General features: G+C 40.4%; 1 protein-coding gene across 2 annotated transcripts in view; it reads right to left on the bottom strand.

Annotated features, from left to right (window-relative positions):
* Positions 1 to 16,896, bottom strand: part of CPNE3 (copine 3) — a 58,117-nt gene that overhangs the window by 25,756 nt on the left and 15,465 nt on the right. For both annotated transcript variants that reach the window (XM_054020089.1, XM_054020090.1), the window contains exons 2-6: positions 12,795 to 12,934; positions 11,544 to 11,723; positions 6,195 to 6,269; positions 936 to 1,007; positions 292 to 375 (exon numbers count right to left, since the gene is read on the bottom strand). In XM_054020089.1, coding sequence (XP_053876064.1) covers positions 292 to 375; positions 936 to 1,007; positions 6,195 to 6,269; positions 11,544 to 11,723; positions 12,795 to 12,926 — 543 coding nt within the window. In that variant the 5' untranslated portion in view covers positions 12,927 to 12,934. The remainder of the gene's footprint in view (positions 1 to 291; positions 376 to 935; positions 1,008 to 6,194; positions 6,270 to 11,543; positions 11,724 to 12,794; positions 12,935 to 16,896) is intronic.

Here is a 16,896-nt window from a genome sequence, read left to right on the forward strand (position 1 = left end):
ACATACATCTAAACAAGTCCAAAGGGTTTACAATCTAAATGGACAAGAGTAAGAAAAAAAAGCAGTATTGTCCAGATTTGAGTGCCAGAGACATTTAATGACTTTCAAGGTCACACACAAAAAAGTCTAACAGAGTTGGGAAAATTCAGGTCTCCTGAGACCCAGTCCGGTGCTTTAATCACAAGATCACCTCGCCCGCTCTGAAGGTGCTGTACCTTTAGTGCTATGTTATACATTTAAAGTCAGATTAGAGTTTTATTGAGTTAATTTTTTGTGAACAACCTCCCCTACCTCAGTTCTGTGAACCATCACCCAGTTCCCTTCCGAGGTCTGCTTGTGGAACTCCAAGAAAGGGTCTGACTTTCCAAAAAAATCCTGAATTTAAAAAATAGGCAGTTATCACATGGCATGAATGTTATCAAACACTAATTAATATATATAGTCAGATAAATGGAAGGTAAACAAAAGACTTTCCTAAAAACTATTAAACATCTTTCTGATGAAGAATACAAATCACTTTTCAGGTATTCTCATTATTGCTTTTTAAAACAGGATCATTTATATTAGCAAGCCAAAGAATTATATAACTATGAGTAGAATAGAAATATTTTTAAGTGTAGGGTGAGATTTTGGGCTCTGTAAATACTGCCGGACAGTTCCATCTCAGGACAATGGGGCCACTATGTGTATGAAGGGCAGGACCCGAATTCAAAGCTGCGTAATTAGAGCATATAAATAAACGGGCTAATGAACAAGTAGATATGGTAATTTACAAATGTTCTGTGTTCTATGGCTTTCTTCTACTGTAAACAGTATTTTAGTAGACTTAATTTCTCCAGCAAAGAATCCCAGAATGAATCAATCCCTCTCATTACTTATTTATAAGAGCATCATTATTTTAATGCTTTGTTATTACAAATACAGCAATTAAGTACCTTATTCTCTAGTTTCCTTGCTTCTATTTCGAATAAGACCACCCTGTTATCTTTTACTTCTTCTGCTGTAATCTAGGTAGATAAAAGAAACATTTATTCTGTGTTCAGATACCATATACTTCACTAATATTATTCACAACATACCTAGAAAGGGTAGATGTGAAATATTTATTTAAAAATAGAAGTACTTGGAGATCCTTGGATGAAAAGGTAGGACATAGCTCTGAAGTGTTTTGAAAGCATCAGGCAAGCCACACAACTCCTATGTTACTAGGTAAATAGTCTCATTTTACAAATTAATAACCCAAGGTACAGATGTTAAGATTCACATTTTCAACAGTGGCCACTAATTTTGGATGGCCCAAGTTGAGACATACAGGTCTTGATTTTCAGAGGCATGCACCCATAATGCAGCTGAAGTCAACAGATGCTGAGAGTGTTCAATACCTCTGAAAATGGGCACCAAAAATTGAAACCTCCAAAAAGGGACCACTTTGAAAATTCTGGATTATTTAATTTGCTAAATGCCACAGACTTGGTGCCAGAACCAGGTATAGAACCTATGAGTTCCAACACCAAATGTTCCTGCTCAATGAGATAGAAGAGCTTGCTAGATGAACTAACTGTACAGAGGCACATTTTTAGAGCTTCTCTCATCCACTAGACTATATGGTCAGATCTGTCTTTATGCAATACAAGTTCAATTTTAGACCAAGCTTCTAAATGTTTTTCATATTTTAAAAAACTGTGGTTTCCCTTATGCTCAACTGTGGTTATCACTAAAAGGCAGTCAGCATTCTAAGAGGAATTTTACTGCTGTTCTGTCATTTTCAAAGGCAAGAAAGGGGTGCTTGGTGGGGTCTTTAACTCTATAGGCAGATCACAGACTGAAGTCAAAGTTTGTCTGTTGGTCTCAACTTTATAACTAGCAAGTAGTCTGTGGGAGGTACCATCCTCAGATGCAGCATACTCTGTTCCATTATGTACTCGACCAATTCTGATACAGGAAGAACAAGAATGCCATTTGTATCCAGTCTTCTGAAAAACAATATCACTACAAACTTATGGACATCATTGATGAAAGTACTGTAATAGTAGCTAGAAAATCATACATAGATCTTGGTTTGAAAAAAATCTCTTATACATGGGAGCTGACCCCTGCAAGTTTGCCAAGGTCATGCTCTCTGGCTACAAAGTCACAATTTGGAAAGTCACCAATTTTAGCTGAGTAAAGTAGACCAGATATCCACATTTCACTGTATAGAAGAGAGGTGGTGCAAACTAGGGCACTAACACTGTAGCCTGAAGACAGTGTACAGGACTCATGAAGACATGATCCTTGTGTTGCTAAGTAATGTTTAATTTCTTACTTGGCAGTATCCCAAAATACTTAATTAACAGACTCAGCCTGTTAATTGCTGATCTCAATGGAGCATTCCCATTTGAATTGCATTGCCAAATCTGTCCATCCATTTTGCTAACATCCATCACCACTGTGAAGAATATGAGAGAGCTGCATTAATTTTATGATTCATCTTTCTTTCTCCCAGTGAGTTTGGTGGTTATTTTGATGCTGGTTAAAAGGTAAAGCTAAAATCAGTGTTAGTTAGCACTGGTCTACTCTACAAACATGTTGGTATAAACTGTGTCGCTCGGGGTGTGAATTTTCCAAATCCCTGAATGACATAGTTATATTGACCTATCTCCCCATTGTAGACAGCACTATATCAACGAGAAGGCTTCTCCTGTCAACATAGCTACTGCCTCCCGGGGAGGCGGAGTACCTACGCGGAACCTCTCCAAACAGCAAAGGTAACGTCTTCACTAAGTGCTACAGCGGTGCAGGGTGCAGCTGCACTGGTGCACCACTGTAAGTGCAGATATGCCCTTAGTTTTGGTCTGCAGGAACCCAGACAATGGCTATACACAGCGCCAAATGCTGGCACTCAGATGGACAGTACACTAAATCCATTGCTGGAAGTCTGCCTCTGTCCCACCTGGGAAGAAGCATAAGCCCAACTAACCAGGTTGTGTTGCTCCACAACAAACACAGGGACTTTGAAATGGATAAAAGACTACCTGTGAACTTGGGGGAGAAAAGGATGGATGGAGGGAACCACACTAACTGAAGGGTCAGACAGAGGCATAGAGGCTGCACTCCCCAATGCTGGGGGATTACTGGGATGGTGGTTACCTAAATTGCAAGGAAAGGCTAACATTTAGGTAAGATCTATATGCATATTATCTTCTGTTTGAATTTTTTCCCTCTCCCTTTGTTGTGTTCATATAAATAAATCACACTTTGTTTTCAACAAGCTGTTCTGTCACTTCCTGGAGAAAAGTCAAAGCAGGAGCCAAAACCCAAGTGGACCTGCCAAGGATACAGTTGATGAACATGGGTGCTGTGACCTGGGGACCGAGCCTAAAAGTGGTGTGAATTGCAGGATTCCAGCCTGAAAGAAGTACAGGTGCAGACCTGTCACTTGGATTAGGGTGCCCATAAAGAGACTGAGTAAGGGAATCAAAGATACAACTTGCCATAAGTCATGACAACCAAGTGATCCAGGAAAATACAGGCCTGTTAGTTTGACCTCAATAAATGCAAGGTCTTGGAACAAATTTTGAGAGAGAAAGTAGTTAAGGACATAGAGGTAAACAATAATTGGGATAAAAATACAACATGGTTTTACAAAAAGTAGATTGTGCCAGACCAACCTGCCTTTTTTTTTTTTTTTTTTTTTTTTTTTTTTTTAAAAAGAGACGATAACCCATTTTCTAGACAAAGGAAATGCAGTAGATCTAATCTACCTGGATTTTAGTAAGGCATTTGATACAGTTCCACATGGGAAATTAAATTGGAGAAGATGGGATATGAGAATCGAAATGTGAGTAAGGACTTTGTTAAGTAGGAGACTACAATGGGTCATACTGAAAAGCGAAATGTCAGGCTGGAAGGAGATAACTGGTGAAGTTCCTCGGGGATCTGTCTTGTGATCAATCTAATTTAACATTTTCATTAACGACCTTGGCACAAAAAAAGCAGGCGTGTGAGAATAAAATTACAATGTTGGGAGGTATTACTCATATAGAGGAGGACCAGAATATCATACAAGACGACTTGGAGGACCTTGAAAACTGGAGCAATAGAAATGGGATTAAATTTAATAGTGCGAAGTGAAAGCTCTTGTTGTTAATCCTTAAATACATGAATTTTTACTATAAGCTGGGGACATATCAGATGGACGTAACAGAGAAGGAGAATGACCTGGGTGTATTGGTCAATTGCAGAATGACTATGAGCCACCAATGTGATGTGGCAGTGAAAAAGACTAATGCAATCCTAGGATGCATCAGCCAAGGTATTTTTAGTAGTGACAGGAAAGTGTTATTACCATTATACAAGGCACTGGTGAAATCTCAACTGGAATACTGTGTGAAATTCTGATCTTCCATGTTTAAGATTAATTCAAACTTGAACAGGTGCAAAGAAGAACTACTAGGATGATCAGAGGAATGGAGAACTTACCTTACAAGAGGAGATTTAAGGACCTTGGCTTATTTATCTTAACCAAATGAAGGCTATGGGGAGATGACTGCTTTCTATAAATACATTAGACGGATAAACACCGGGGAAGGAGAGAAGTTAAGGGCCAAAGCTGGCACAAGAACAAATGGATATAAACTGGCCATCAATAAGGTTAGGCTTGAAATTAGATGAAGATCTTAACCATCAGAGAAGTGAAGTTCTGGAACAGCCTTCCAAGGGGAGTAGTGAGGGCAAAAACTGGTTTCAAGACTGAGCTTAATAAGTTTATAGAGGGTATAGTATAATGAGACTGCCTACAATGGCACACAGCATATCTGCAGCTGCTATTAGCAAATATCCCCAATGGCTGGAGATAGGACACTAGACAGGGAGGGCTCTGAGTAACTACAGAAAATTCTTCCCTGGGTGTTTGGCTGGTGGGGCTCGCCCATATACTCAAGGTCTAACAGACCATCATATTTGGTGTCAAGAAATAATTTTCCCCTAGGTCAGATTAGCAGAGCTCCTGGGGGTGAGGCGGGGTGGGGGGGAGGCTTTGCCTTCTTCTGCAGCATGGGGTATGGGTAACTTGCTGGTTTGAACTACAGTAAATGGTAGATTCTCTGTAACTTGAAGTCTTTAACCCAAGATTTGAGAATTTCAGTAACTCAGCCAGGTTTCTATTACAGGAGTGGGTGGGTGAAATTCTGTGACCTGTGAAGTGCAGGTGGTCAGACTAAATGATCATGAGATTCCCTTCTGGACTTAGAGTCTATATTAACTGAATATCTCTAGTCACCATAGTACAGCCCCTACCGATGCTGCAAAAAAAAAAAAAAAAAAAAAAAAAAAAAAAAAAAAAAAAACTGACCCCAAAAATAAAGATCATTAATGTGCTCTCCATTTAGTTAATGCCAGCATGGTTGTTGCTTATATTCTTATTAGTTGCCAAATCTACAGTTCTACCACTCACTGCTTGACAATCCAGTAATTGTATATATGCTAGTGTTTGTTCATTAACCTTACAGCTAAAGCAATAATAAAACTGCAAAGTAGCCCTAAAGATAGGTAACTTTAAATAGACCTATTATTACAGAAAAACCAGTAAAGATCAGGAATGTTAATGCTTGTGTCTCAATTCCATTACCTAGTTACCCTTTTGGTGTAACCCCTTGCTGTTCTCTGCCAAAAAGATGATATATTGCTCAGGACACACAGATCACCTTAATTATTTGTAAAGCTCTAGACACACCTACTTTGGATACCACTAAATATTAGCCATTTATCTAAATTACCACACTAGCATCATGACACTTCATTAGACTTCTATCCTAATTCTATTTATGTAGGATGCAGCTTGAGATGAAAGTAAAATAATTTGGGAAGAAAATAAAAATTAACAAGAGTCCACATTTGCTCAGAACCTGAGGGATAAGAAATTGAAAGAAGCAATTTGATTTTTGTTGTTAAAAATAAATAAATAAATAAATAAATAAATATTCACCACTTGAGTTTATTTGAAACTGATTAAGTCATTATTTGAGCCTCTGAAGGCCATTTAATTTGGTAAGTTAGATTAACACAGAAGTACTGTTTTCTACATTGAAAGAGGCAAACAGCCATCTGTGAAAGAAATATTCCCGTTATTATGATGTGATCGAATATATTTAATTCAGTAAGAGAAACAACTTGTGGGCTATATGCTAGAAGCAGAAAGCCAAGTATCATCCTACCGTAATGCTTCCTTTCCCTGCAGGTTTACCATTTTTAAACATTAATGGTCTTGTCAACGTCTTGCTGGAGACAATCTGTCAAAACAAAAAGTTAAATAATAGTAATAGCTCTTGACAATTAACAGTTTTTCACATTGAAAGAAACAGGTGGTGTTGCATGTTCCATTTTAGGAAAATATTCTACCATGAGAACTCCAGCATTACTTTTATTTCTTATAGCCTTCAATATGTTTGGATAATATTTAAAGATATGAACCTATATACAACTTTGACTAATGGCAGAAGTAAATAAGTTAAGATAAACAAGAAATCCTTCATACCAATAATTTCAATAGTAGAATAAGGACTTTTCCTGAAGAGCTGCTAAAGGTGGCTTGTATCTGACATGATACATATATATATATATATACATAGCAGGGAGGATGCCTAAAATTGAGAGATTAGGCTATCCCTTAGTTCTTGACACATTGCATTTAGATTTATACATATGGCAAATAATTTAAGCAATCAGATTGCTGAAAAAGTACATTTTTGTTTTATATGCAGGCCTAAAAGATAAACACACAGTGTATGTTTTATTTTGTTATTTTACCTACATTCAGAATTTCAGGTTGAACTTCTACTAGAACTCAGTTCCCCTTTTGGCGAATGGGGGGGAAGGGTCGAGGGGGGAGGAGACAGATCTTTTAAAAGAATGTGAGGAGACACGAGACACCAAACTTCTTTCAAAAAGATTCTTTTCATAATTTTAATCTCAAACACAGAACAAACTGCATTGAGTAACAACATTAACAGGAAGACAAGGCCTTTTAGGAAGACAATTTACTTTTCTTTGTCTCTCACTGAAGCAAACAGTAATGAGAGCAACAAGAATCTTCATAAATAACTTTCAGCAATAAGCTGTTAGTTTCCCCATCTTGGAATCTCTAAACTTTCCTTCTAGAAGAAGCTTGAGTAGAAAAGCCAGCAACTTTGAATTCCATAGTTTCACTATCCAATTAGATGCCCGTTATCTATGCAAATTAGCAAGTGCAGAGAAGGAGTTCTTGCTGTAGGTAGATAAGATACTTGAGTTTTTCTAAAAATACTTGAGATTATTGTCCTCCCTCTAATCCCAGAATCGGATCTGCTAAATTAGCTCAGATGCACTGGAATCTGATGTCTTATTAAAAAAACCCTTCAAAATTAGCAATTCATATAATTTACTGATGTTTGTAATGTTTTGCAATCATGCCACATGACCTTGTTTTTGATCTCACAGAAAGGAAGAGTATCAGGCTGCTGTTACACCGATAAAAGTTTCAGAAAACATACAATGCTTTAAGGAATTGATTTACAGCTATTATAGGATTTTCTATAGAGCCTGACTTAATAGCTCAAGTGGCATGTTATGGCAACAGCAGTTTGGATTCTACAAGCATTTGGGTATTCTGGATGGCAGTGACTAACTATCATTTCTCATTTATTCCTAGTCCACCTCTATACAGAAATCTGCGTAATTACAAAGCCATGGGTACTAGGATGGCTCCCCAATATGGCAATCTTTTCATGGGCTGCCTTGAAGAAGAATTTCTGGACAAACACAAGCATGAAACCAATGAGATATCTGAGATACATAGATGATATTTTCATCCTCTGGACAGACACCTAAACTACCTCAGGTTTTCACCACAACTTCAGCAACTACCACCAATACATAAAAGTCTCTCTAAAACATGCCCACACTAGAAACAACTTCCTAGACACCAAGATCAGCTTCGACAATGGAATCCTACAGACAATATAAAAAAAACCCATGGATCACCACACCTACCTTCAGAGGTTCAGTAACCACCCCAAACATACCAAGAAATGTTATCTACAGCCAGGCACTTAGATGCCACAGAATATGCTCACAGGAGAAAGTCTGGGATAAACCTACTTAAAACTGCCTTCACCAAACAAGGACACTCAGAGAACTAGATCACTTTATGTAATGGGCCACCCAAATAACCCAACAGCAGAACCTGCTTCAATATAGAATTAAAACATCCTCTGCCCACACACGCCTAGTTGTCACCTATCACCCCACATTGGTACCAATATGGGTTATCATCAGATAATCACCACACATACTCGAACCACATTCTAAAAGAACTCTTTTCTGAACCCCTACTTCTGGCCTTCAAACAATCCCCCCCACCCTCCAAGCTCATTATCAAAAGCAAGCTCCCCAAATACCAGGACACGCCAACTGAAAATGGCGCCAGACCCTGCAACAACAGATGCAAAAGCTGAAGACATATCTCCACGGCTAGCATTATCGAAACCGTGTGTTGTGGGGAGGGGTGTTAAGATCCATGGATCCTTCACATGCCTAACACAACATGAGGTGTACACCTCCTCAAATGCACTAAATGCCCCAACAACAACTATGTGGGTGAAACCAGAGAATCACTATGCTCTTGAATCAACTCACGCAGAAAAATGATAAAAAACAAAAGTACCTTATCACCTTTGAGTGAACACTTTCCACAGTCCTTATTCTCAAGGGAAATCTGAACAAAACCTTCTAAAGTTCGGACTGAGAGCTTAATTTCACAGCTTTGCTAAATACTAAAAAGCACGGACTGAATAGAGATCCTGGATTTATGGCTTCTTGGAACAATCTATAACTCACTTAAACCCTTCCCCTCAGCCTCTACCCCCACCCCGCCCCCAGGGCCGCCCAGAGGATTCAGGGGGCCTGGAGCAAAGCGGGGGAGCTGCAGCGCTTGTACTCACCCGGCAGCGGTCCAGGTCTTTGGTGGCATTTCGGCGGCGGGGGACCCTTAAATCGCTCCACGTCTTCAGCAGCACTGAAGGACCCACCGCCGAAGACCTAGACCGCCGCCGAGCCAGGGCTCGCGGGGCCCCTGGCAAATTGCCCCACTTGCCCCCCTCTCTGGGTGGCCCTGCCCCCGGCCATGAGTAGAGAAATGTTAATAGGTCACTTGAATGATCCCTTGAAATGTGTGTTAACTACTCATTATAAACAATCTGTACCATCTTGTATTGACACACTTTCCAGACCTGAAGAAGAACTCAAAATCTGGTCTCTCTCACCAACAGAAGTTGGTTCGATAAAAGATATTATCTCACCCTCTTGTGATAGAGATAGCATATTCTCTCTCATATTCTACAGTGACTAGCATACATTAGACAAAACCTCAAGACGACTGCTCACAGAATGATCTTATGTGCTGAACTGAGACAAAAACAAATTCGCAGAGACTCTTACGCTTGGTCTACACTAGGAAATTAGTGAAAAATCCACACACTTGAGCGATGCGGTTAAACTGACCTAACTCCCGGTGTAAACTCAGAGGCAGTAGTTGGGAGAATTCTCCCATCGACCTAACTACTGCCTCTGAGTAGATAATCCACCTCCCTGAAACTGGAGAACTCCTCTAGTCGACATAAGTAAGCAGCTGCAGCATTTTAAGTGTCAACAAATTAGCAGAGACGCCTATTCTTCACTTAAGAGTGCTATCCCCTCATATGAGCATGGTTATAGTTCAATATGTATGAAAGAGGCACAGCTTAACATAAGCTTACTATTACATAGTTTTAGTAGAAATCAAAGTGGGTAATAACATTGTGACACTACACCTCATATTCTTCATAGAAATATTGTTAGAATGTGATTATAGCATAACTATATGTTTTGTGCAAGATACGGCATGTAAGATATCATTAGAAAGGTTATGATTTGCTGAATGTGATTACCCTATTTGTATGCAGGTATCATTTTTGTATTTAAAGTTAGGAATACTGACTATACATCTGTACTACAAAAGAGTGTTTCCAGCACCTGGGGAACGCCCATCAGAAGACAGAATGCAATCAGTCTGGCTGGCTAGCTGGGGACAAGTCAATGGACCATTAGGGAGAACAATGGGTCTTTGAAGATGCTAATCTCCCACCTTCCTGGAAAAAGAAGAACAGGAGTACTTGTGGCACCTTAGAGACTAACAAATTTATTAGAGCATAAGCTTTCGTGGACTACAGCCCACTTCTTCGGATGCCACCTTCCTGGGATGCTACAAAGGCCTTTGACTTATGGCTGCTTTGACACTACCGGGTCATGTGATCATGTAACTTGGTACTGGTCTCCATGTTAGAATACCAGTATTTTTTCACTGGGGGGGAGAGGGGGAGGAGGGAAGAGGAAGGAACCACACTGGAAAACAAAGGATTCCTGCCACATGTAAAATCTATTTAAGGCAGGGGAGGGACATAATCAGGGTTTGTTCTTCACTGAATCCCCGCCCGGGATAATGGCTGGAAACATCAAAGGGCTTGTCTACACTGGCAATTTACATCACTGCAACGTTCTTTGCTCAGGGGTGTGAAAACACACACCCCTGAGCACAGCAAGTTGCAGCGCTGTAAAGCACCAGTGTGGACAGTGCCCCAGCGCTGAGAGCCTTGCCCCTCATGGAGGTGGTTTTTTTGTTTTTTGTTTTTTGTTTTTTTTTAAAAAGAGCACTGGGAGAGCTCTCTCCCAGTGCTTTGCCGTGACCACACACACTACGTTAAAGCGCTGTCGCGGCAGTGCTTTAGCATTGCCAGTGTGGACTAGTTCTAAGAAACAGGGACAAAGGCGGGGGTGGGGAAGAAAAGGACTGAGCCCAGGCTGGAAAAGGTGTCTGACCTGTGAAAGAAATACCTGGAGTTTTAAGCTGCAAGCAAGAGCAGCTTGCCTTCAAGAACCTCTGCAATCTGACTAAAGCAACATTTAGGGTGAGAAATTACTACTTGTAACCAGTTTCTTTAGTGCATTAAGCTTAGTTTGCGAGTTTATTTTATTTGCTCTGTAATCTGCTTTGATCTGTTTGCTAACCCTTATAATCGCTTAAAATCAATCTTTTGTAGTTAATAAACTTGTTTTTGTTCTCTCTAAAATCAGTTTGTGGAATTCATAACTGAGGGGGCAAAAAGCTGTGCACATCTTCCTCCGTATTTAGGGAGGGAGCAAATTTCATGAGCTTACTCTGTACAATACTCTGTGCAGCACAAGACAATGCAATTTTGGGTTTACACTCCAGAGGGGGTGTTCACTTTAGTGCTGGGTCATTCCTTAGCTGAAGCCTTCCCATGCAGTGTTGATTTCAGTGTCTGTCTCTTTCTGCAGCTGGGTGTGTCCCTACCTGTGTGTGCTGGAGGAGGCTTGAAGGCCTGGCTCAGCAGGACAGTGTAAGGAAGCCCAGGCTGGTGGAACAGGTGGGCTCAGTGGTACCCCAGTGCAGGTGGCACCCTGGGAGGCAGGGAGTAACCAGTCGCAAACATATTCCCTGTATTACAAGCTCAGGCACGGTTTGAACTCACTTGTCCCAGAGTGCATTCAAATTCTCCCAGGAAGTCATCATCACTTAGATCAATGGTTTTGTTGTCAATGTCATAAATCCCAAATTTAAACTTCTGAACCAGTTCAAAGTAGTAATCAATTAGGAACCTCTTGGCGAACTTTGGGTTCAAGGAATTCTTAACCCTTTCTGTGCGATCAACCTGCAGATAGAAAAGTCACATTACCAAGATGTTCATCAACTGGCTCATACAACTATGCAGGTGGCTTCCAAGAGCCCTGCTAGGTGCAAGTAGACTAATATGCACTTCTGAACTCCTTTCATCCTAGTACAAAGTACTTTACAAACTAAATTTTACAAAATCCATGTGTGGTAGACAAGGCATATTTAAGGATCAGTTCTCCCACCAATGAAATATAGTCACTTCTGGACATTTCATAAATAAAACCTAACATTCTGTCCAAAGTGAAGGCTGGGAGAGATGAACTCAGAAATAACATTTGAAAAACCTAATAGTCCTGATGAAACCATCACATTGGACAAGAAGAAACAATGAGAAACTAGGAAGACATCAAATCATTAGAAAGGGCAACACTAGCAGTTTTGGGGACAAGCACACACTACTCCATTAGAAGACAGAGCAGTTACTGCTTCTGTGTTAGGTCCTCCAGTACACCAGAAGGCCTGCTGCCTGCCCATCTACTCTCTGCAGAGAGCAGCCCCCCCAGGAAATTACACTTAAGCTATGGGTACACCACAGAGCTTACAGCAGCACAGCTGCACCAATGTAGCTGCTCTATCAGTGTAGACACTCTATGCCGACAGGAGAGAACTCTCCCATCGACTGAATTACTTCAGCTCCCACAAGCAATGGTAGCTATGTTGGCAGGAGAAGCTCTTCTGCTGACATAGCGCTGTCCAAACCGGTGCTTAGGTAGGTGAAACTTATGTTGCTCAGGGGGTGGCTTATTCACACCTGAGCAACATAACTTATACCAACTTAAGATGTAGTGTAGCCATAGCCTCAGATATTATAAGAGCTTAGATAAAACAAAATTAATACTCGCACGGTGCAGCTCCGTAGCGGGTTACACGTCTGTGATTGATACACACACACACACACTCACACACTCTCTGGGCCGAAGTATCTAGTAGAGTTGGTAAGTCATAAGAACTATTGACAGTAACTCTAGTACCTCACTATTTTCATTGTTAGAAATATTCAGCCAGACTGTACTTTAAGAATATTCTAGGAAAAAGCGTAATACTCTACCTCATACCATTGCTGCCCACTTGTATTATGGAGAAGTACACACAGAGGGTCTGACTTTGAACCAACATCTTTATCCAGGAGATTGTTGCAGGAGATGGTCAGCTCCACCTTTGTTACACATTGTGCCGCCATCTGCTAATCTGGAAATAAGCAGAAGAACTAAATATTAAAAATAAATAAATAAATAATATATAGACTCCAAAAATAAACAGGTGCAACCTAAAAGCATCAGGAAGTGGGCATAGTATGCGCCTCTCAAGAGCAAGATTTGTAGCTCTAAGTGCTACCTGGACAAGTTACAATATAAGGACATGTGCCAGTGTAACGAATTTCTAGCTTCGTTTAAATAAAAAACTTCATTCCAATCATTAACACACAAAAATTAGTATACACGATGAAAGAGTCAGGCTTCTCAAACCATTTGGGTACCAAATTAAGAAACTGGAAATAGCACTAGAAAACTATATCAATTAAATAAGGTACTTCTGGCACACCTTTCACCCTGAGTTCTTAAAGCACTTAATAAACATTAACTAATTAAGCTGCAAAACACTCATATGAAGGTCTTCACTGTCACAGAATACAAAAACTAATTAAAACTCAATGAAATGGAAAATTGGCAAATTCCGAGCTGAAATTAATTCCCACACCCCACACTCAATGCATATGTACTATGCACCTCACTGCAACACAATATTGAAACCAAGAACTTAGTAGGATTTAAAAAGGAATTGGACATTTATATAAAATCCTGGGCTAAAGCCAACCTCTAATTACGAGGGTGAGGCGAAGGAAAACTTCAGTTGGGAGCATATTATCCCTTAAGTGCCTACTGTAAACTTTCTTGGACATCCTCTAAAGCATCCCAAGTCTTTCCTTGAACCCGAAGGAGGCCCACTAGCAAGAAGTGCTGTGCAAGCAATTCATCACCATCTGGTTCCTGGACTGCAGTTCCAGCTCCTACTCAGTTATGTTTTATTTTTAGTTTAATATTAACTGTAGCTTAGCTTTGGTAATACATTTGTTACAGCCCTGGCTGAATCCCCACTTGGACCTTCTGCTGATTTGGGCCCCAAATTTTGGATCCCATGTGCTTCCAAACCAACTGCATGTTTCCAGTGTTTCTATTTCTCCCCTCTCAAGCATTCCCATCTGGCACAACTCCTTGGGAAATTGGACCCTGCAATCGAACTACCCTCAGCTATCTGCTGAACCACCAAATTCGTTTAAAAGCCTACGCACACTCTTCCCAGAACTTCACTCTCCTGGGTACTTCAGTTTATACCACCTAACAGTCAGATTTCTGGAATCTCTCCAGTCTTCCATGACTGTTCAAAGATAATCGCTAATGGCTCAGATATCTCCTCAGTCAGCTCCTTGCATTTCATCAGGCCCTGGTGACTTGAAGACCTCTAATTTGTCTAAGTAATTTTTAACTTGTTCTTTTCCTATTTTAGCCTCTGAGCCTACCTCATTTTTACTGGCATTCACTGTTAGACGTCCAATCACCACCAATCTTGGTGAAAAGCGAAACAAAGAAGTCATTAAGCACTTCTGCCATTTCCACATTTTCCATTTTTATTCCCATTCTCCCCCCCCCCCCCACCATTAATGGTCCTACCCTGTCCTTGGTCTTCCTTTTGCTTCTAATGTATTTGTAGAATGTTTTCTTGTTACCCTTTACGTCGCTAGCTAGTTTGATCTCGTTTTGTGCCTTGGCCTTTCTAATTTTGTCCCTACATACTGTGTTGTTTGTTTATATTCATCCTTTGTAATTTGACCTAGTTTCCACTATTTGTAGGACTTTTCTTTAGGGAGACGGCAAGGCTCTTCTGTGGCCCAGTTCCTTCAGCTGAGTCTTGTGTTTCTGTGGTGGAATGGCCTCCTCCTAGTAAAGCAGTCTGACAGTTTTTTCCCGATTCTTCCTTTTGCTGGGGTTTTCCATTCTCCAACAATGAAGGCTGTTAACAGTTAAGCATCCATTGTTCCATCATGATAGGGCTATTCATGGCTCATAATTCCTTGATAGCCCTGTTTCAGTTTCCCAGAAGAGGCCCCTACAGGGTGGGGCAACGCACGCTACATGGGTGTGATTTCTAAAGTGCACTAACTTTCTCTGCACTAATTGCTCTGCTGGTGTGCTTTAACATAGTGCTGTTTGAAACAATACTACATTAAAGCACATTAGGGAAACTTTAGTGAGCACCAGCAGGATCTGAGGCCCAGTTAATGCTCAACACATTAGCATGCCAGAGTACCTAAAAGCACAACCAATTCCCCCCCAAGCAGTTTTTGATTCTCACACCACAGTTCTTCTGCCTCCTCTCTTACCTGAGGATCTCTTTCCCATATGAACAATTGAAACTTGTCTGCCTCCCCTCTTCGGCCTTCCAGGCTCCACTGCCTCCCCTACTATACAGCTAAGGCTAGGTCTACACTGCACGTATGTCGTTAAAACTTTTAATGACAAAATGCACAATGCTTCGTCAGCGGGAGACACTCTCTTGGCGATGAAGCTATGGCCCCTCATTTGGGGCTGGTTTTATTATGTTGTCTGGAGAGCTCTCTCCTGGTGACAAAGAGCAGCTACACTGCTTACATTACAATGCTGCGGCCTAATTCTAAATGCAGCAGAAGAGGAAAGAGAGGTGCCCTCTGCACAGCAACTTTAGTAGAAAAAAGAATAGCAGTGAATCATTGTGAATGCAATACTTGGTCTCCAACTACATTTCAGACAAGAGCACTTCTTGTCCCAGGCAACAAAAACCAAGAGTTCAAACTATCCCAGTCAAAACAGAACTGCACGTAAAAACTAACATTTATCGGAGCATGGGGGCTCCTAAATTTGAATCCTAGCTCTTTGCATGAACACCTTCTGTGGCCTGACCTGGTCCCTTAACCTCTTCCACTCAGTGTCCCAAATGTGAAATGTGGATAATAAGTCACCTACCTCCCAGGGACGTTGGAAAGATTAACTGGTGAATGTTCATACAATGGTTTGAAGATTTAATCATTAAATATCACTATGAAGTGTTAAGAAACAGGTTTCTTATTTTACTTGAAAAACCTAACCAATCAGCATATTTGGCAATAATGACACCAGGTTGATCTTTTCTTTTGCTGTTTAATGATCCAGTACTCTATAGTGCAGCTGTACATAGCCAAGATAGATCCAGCACAGTAGGAATGACTTTAGATTTCCTCAAAATTAGATGTTAAAGTCATTTCTTCCAGGCCTTCAACAGATTTCTATCCAGCTTAAACACTCTGGTTTCCATGTTTTCTGAGATCTGAACTCTTCAGGCTATAGTTTAATAGGAACATTTAGCACAACTGATGAGAGGAACTGGATAATCCTTGATTCTTTAAAGCTTCTAAAGAAGCATGACTTCTAATTTAAGTTTACTTTTAAATTTTAGCAGACAATAGCTCAGTGATATTTGGTCAATGATATTTTTCAATATTTAAAAAAAACTGCTACATCATAGGTCTTAAATTGTGATATAATCCACACATGGACCAGGCTGCAGTAAATATTAAAAGTAAAATTTAAGAAACAGAACACATCTATTCACGGTTCCTTTCGTGAGTGCATGTCATAGTCTCTTTTTAAAAAATGGCTACCTTGCTGATAAAGAGCCGAGAAAAGTAAATGAGCACATTTGAGTGGCAATTCACTTTCCCTTCCCATATCCACTGAAAGATGTAGTCAGCATTTATTAGTGACCTTGAGAAACATACACGTGGAGGGAGAAGAAAGTTGTGGTGTAGGTTGGGACAGGCAAAGATTGTATTTTGAGTGATGCCCCCGATCTTTCTCCCAATTGGTTACTGTTCAGTATCTGCCTACCTTGATGAAGTCAGTCAATAGTCTCCCTCCATCCCCAGTTTTAGCAAAAAGCCCAAGTCTCAAATCACCGAAAGTGGTACCAATTGATACCCTTGTTGAAGTTTCAGATAAGAGGCCAAGGACTGAATGAACACACCCCTGGCATGACCCTATACACCAGCTGGGTTTTCGAAAGAGTTAACTACAAAAAAGTATTTTCTTGCTAAAAGTTGGTAACAAGTCTAAGATAATTAGGGTGTGCTGAATCCAAAT

Source organism: Malaclemys terrapin, chromosome 2 (genome assembly GCF_027887155.1).
Source record: "Malaclemys terrapin pileata isolate rMalTer1 chromosome 2, rMalTer1.hap1, whole genome shotgun sequence".
Lineage (NCBI taxonomy): Eukaryota > Metazoa > Chordata > Testudines > Emydidae > Malaclemys > Malaclemys terrapin.